The 3562-nt window shown below is 60.4% G+C and overlaps 1 protein-coding gene across 1 annotated transcript; it reads right to left on the bottom strand.

Moving 5' to 3' along the window:
• Positions 1-641: 641 nt before the first annotated feature.
• On the bottom strand, positions 642-3353 carry LOC123092782 (uncharacterized). The gene has a single exon (XM_044514609.1). The coding sequence runs from the start codon at positions 2871-2873 to the stop codon at positions 927-929; it is 1947 nt and encodes a 648-aa protein (XP_044370544.1). The 5' UTR covers positions 2874-3353; the 3' UTR covers positions 642-926.
• Positions 3354-3562: the final 209 nt, after the last annotated feature.

Raw genomic sequence — 3562 nt, 5'->3', positions numbered from 1 at the left:
GAGATGGACGGCCAGCACCGACGGGGAGACGGATGGCGGGGGCAACGACGCTCGGTGTGAGCCGGCAAGCTGGGCGGCGCCCTCTCCTACAGCCCCACACAGATCCGATGCCGGTCAGGGGATGGGGTAGCGCTGTGTGGAGGATTGGGGATGGGGTGGTAGCGTTGACCAAGAGAAGAAAGCGCCAGATCCAACGGCCATGCGGTTTCGCATCGAGCGGTAGGTAGCCGACCGGCCGAAAGTTTCGGCCGGTGAGCCGGTGCAGAGTGCTGGCCTAATTCCTATCCTAAAGAACTCCTTGACCGAACGAATGACACTGTCGCTTAGAGTACTCCAGCTACTTCTTGCAAAAAATTAAAAAAAAAATCTAGCAGGAAAACCGCCCGGGCCCAGAGCCTTTAACGGACCAATCTGAAATAAAGCATTCGCGATTTTCTTGTCACTAAAGAGAGCACAAAGTCATTCATTATCTGCCTCGGCCACCCTAGCTTCCAAAAGATCAAGAACCAGAGAAGCGTCACCGCCGAGTAAATACCTTGGAAATACTCATCAGCCAAACTAGCCATCTCACCAAAGTTAGAGTAGACAACACCTAAGTCTATTTGATTCATGGTTGAAAGCATGTACTAGTAAACTGTGAATAAACAAAGTATCGTACCTAACTAATTGACCTGATATATTATTCCATTTGAACAGGCACTCCCTTCTCCAATTTGCAGTTTTGTTCGTATGAAATGATGAGCGTAAATGCCACAATAACAAGTCTACACTGCATGTACATGTCCTTCAAGGCAAACAGAAGCGTGCTATGTACACTCTACCAAAGCAAAACAAATGAATCTGGAATCTGGAATCAGCAAAGAATGGTCGACATAAATCTACGCAAATATACTTCAGTGCAGGAAGAATCATCATCACAGTGTCACCTAGATGATCGACCCCCTGGACTGGAAGAGATCTAACCGGGCCTTGGCTTCCGACAGCAGTCGCTCGACGCGCAGGTCCTGCACCAATTGCGACTGCTTCGACGCCCACAGGAGCACGGCGAGCACCCCGGCCTGCGCCACCTCCTCGCTCTCCGGGACATGCAGCGCGATGTAGCAGAGCAATATGAGCGCCTCGATCTGCAGCTCGTCCCCGAGGTACACGAGCTGGACGAGGTGCCGTGCCCCGCCGTCGTCGACGATGGCCCTGCAGTGGTTCACGTGCAGGTGGTTCTCCGTGCACGCGAACTTGGTGAGCGCCACGATGGCCTCCTTGGCCACCGGAGGCTCGCGGTCGTCGAGCAGCCGTACCAGCGGGCCGATCACGCGCGTCTCGCTCGCAGTGAACGTGCGCGACAGGCAGCCCAGCGAGGTGATGCACGGGAGCAGCAGCGGGTCGTCGTACTCCCCCCTGCGCACAATGCAGAGCAGCTGCTCGGCCACGGCCTTGGCCGGCGGGGAGCTTGGCTTGAATGCAGACTGCCGCAGCGCGAGGTTGTGCTCGGCTTCGCGGGTGATCTCCATGATCGCCATGGCGGAGTAGTACTGCAGGTGCGTGCCTGCGCCGTCGTCGCCCTTCTCGAGGAGCCTGGCGAAGCAGAGGAGCGCGCGGGACTCTGTTATGCTCTTGCAGACTCCCGGATGGCCGCGGGCAAGCTTCCACAGAGCCTTCGCCGCCATGGCCTTCATGTGCGCCTTGGTTGCCGGGTCCTCGGTCTCGCGCGGTCCACGGCCGCTCGAACCGTTTGAACTCAGCTGGGGCCTACTGGGTGGTGGAGCCGTGACCCGGCTCGTCGTCGTCCTGCCGGCTGCCGCGGATTGCATCTGGTTGTTGCGTCCATTCGAGCCTTCCGAAGAGCTCGGCGGTTCGTTGGCGGAGTGACCGGAGACTCCTGGGAGCATGCTGGGCGTGCTGGCCAGCACAACCGAGTGAAGCGACCTCATGTGCTCCGGCGGAGGAGGTGCAGCGTGGCGGGTGCTGCTTCCTCCGACAGAGTACCTGCTGTGCTCTTGGATGGTTCCGGCGGCGAGGTGACCCACGAGGTGCCGGACGGCGTTGTTCTGCGCGAACAAGTCCTGGCATCTCGGGCTCTGGTGCGCCAGCGACGCGATGGCCTCGGCGGCCGCGGCCTGCACGCGCATCGGCGGCTCCTTCAAGGCGGCGGAGTAGACGGAGCACACCCCGGCATGGAGAAGCTTCTCCACGCTCCCCTCGTCGCGCCCAAGGAACCCGAGCGCCGTGGCGGCCGCCTCCTGGCCGTCATCGGTTCCTTCTTTGAGCAGCTTGACGAGGGGCGCGATGCCGTCTTCCTCCACGATGAGCTTGGAGAAGTGGGGGTTGTCTCGGGCGAGGGAGGCGAGGGTGGAGGCAGAGTCGGCCCGCACGGCGAGGCTGCCGGTGTGGAGGCGCGCGATGTGGTCCCAGATGAGGAAGAGTATGGGCTCGTTCTGCGCGATGTTGGGGAGGCCGCGCAGGTCGTCGTCGTCGTCGTGGGCGCCGTTGGCGTCGGCGTCGGCGCGCGGGGAGGAGATGCGGATGAGCCAGGCGACGTCCTCGATGGCGGTGTCGAGCAGCGCGAGGGTGCGCGGGAAGCCGGAGACGGGGTTGAAGGTGAGGAAGCGGCGGAGGCGGGAATGGCTCTCGAAGCACCTGGCCGACATGCCGCCGGCCTTGGCCAGCGCCTGCAGGGTGCCGGCGACGATGCGCTCGGCGGGGCGCTCGTACAGGTCGGCCCGCGCCGCCTGCCGCAGCACCTCCGCGAGCTTCTCCGCCCGCGCGCGCAGCTCCTTGCACTCGGGCCGGAGGCACTGCCCGGAGCCCGACTGCTTGGCCACCTGGTCCGCCAGCTTGATCGGCTTCGCCAGCAGCGCCTTCACGCCCTCCCCCATATCCCAAGAAAATCAAGCTCAAAACTCACCAGCAGCCGAAGCTTGGCAAAATTGCACAGGACGAACGACCGCGCACTGTTTGAATCCCCCGGATTGGAGCTGAAAGCCTTAAATTGGGAGGTTCCGTCACGCCACGGCGCCGAGCAGGCGAGACCGAGCGCAGAATAATACCGCTACCGACGGCCGGACTGCCGATCAGAACGAGGCGGGCGATGGTGGTGGATGACTGGACCGGAGTGGATTCCAACGCTGCGGTCTTGGCTATCCTTCTTCCGTCTGTTTGAAAGCAACGCACGAGCCGACGAGGGAGAAGAGAAGGTAAGGGGTTTAATGGGGCCGACCAGGACGAGGCGAGACGACCTGACGGGAGAAGACCGAAGAGGCAGGCCCGGTGCTGCTGTGGTGTGGACAGCCGCCCCCTGGGCGCATTTCGGCAGCGGTTTCCTGAATGGAACTAGTTTTTGGCCGTCGAACTTGCTTGGTGGATTTCGTGCCAAATGGTGGGGAAAATATCAGATGATACCATGTCTTATGTGCTCCCATGATACGAGCTTCTGGTCTGTTGGATCTCAGATCCAACGGCTCCAAGAAAGTTCTGAAAGGCTGTCGTACTTGTTCGCAATTTTTGGACTTCAAAAAAACTTTTTCGCAAAATGTTGAAAGCCTTCCGGGAGTCGTTGGATCTCAGA

Source organism: Triticum aestivum, chromosome 4B, assembly GCF_018294505.1.
Source record: "Triticum aestivum cultivar Chinese Spring chromosome 4B, IWGSC CS RefSeq v2.1, whole genome shotgun sequence".
NCBI lineage: Eukaryota > Viridiplantae > Streptophyta > Magnoliopsida > Poales > Poaceae > Triticum > Triticum aestivum.
The sequence above is the reverse complement of the archived record's forward strand: the minus strand, read 5'-3'. Positions and strand labels throughout refer to the sequence as shown.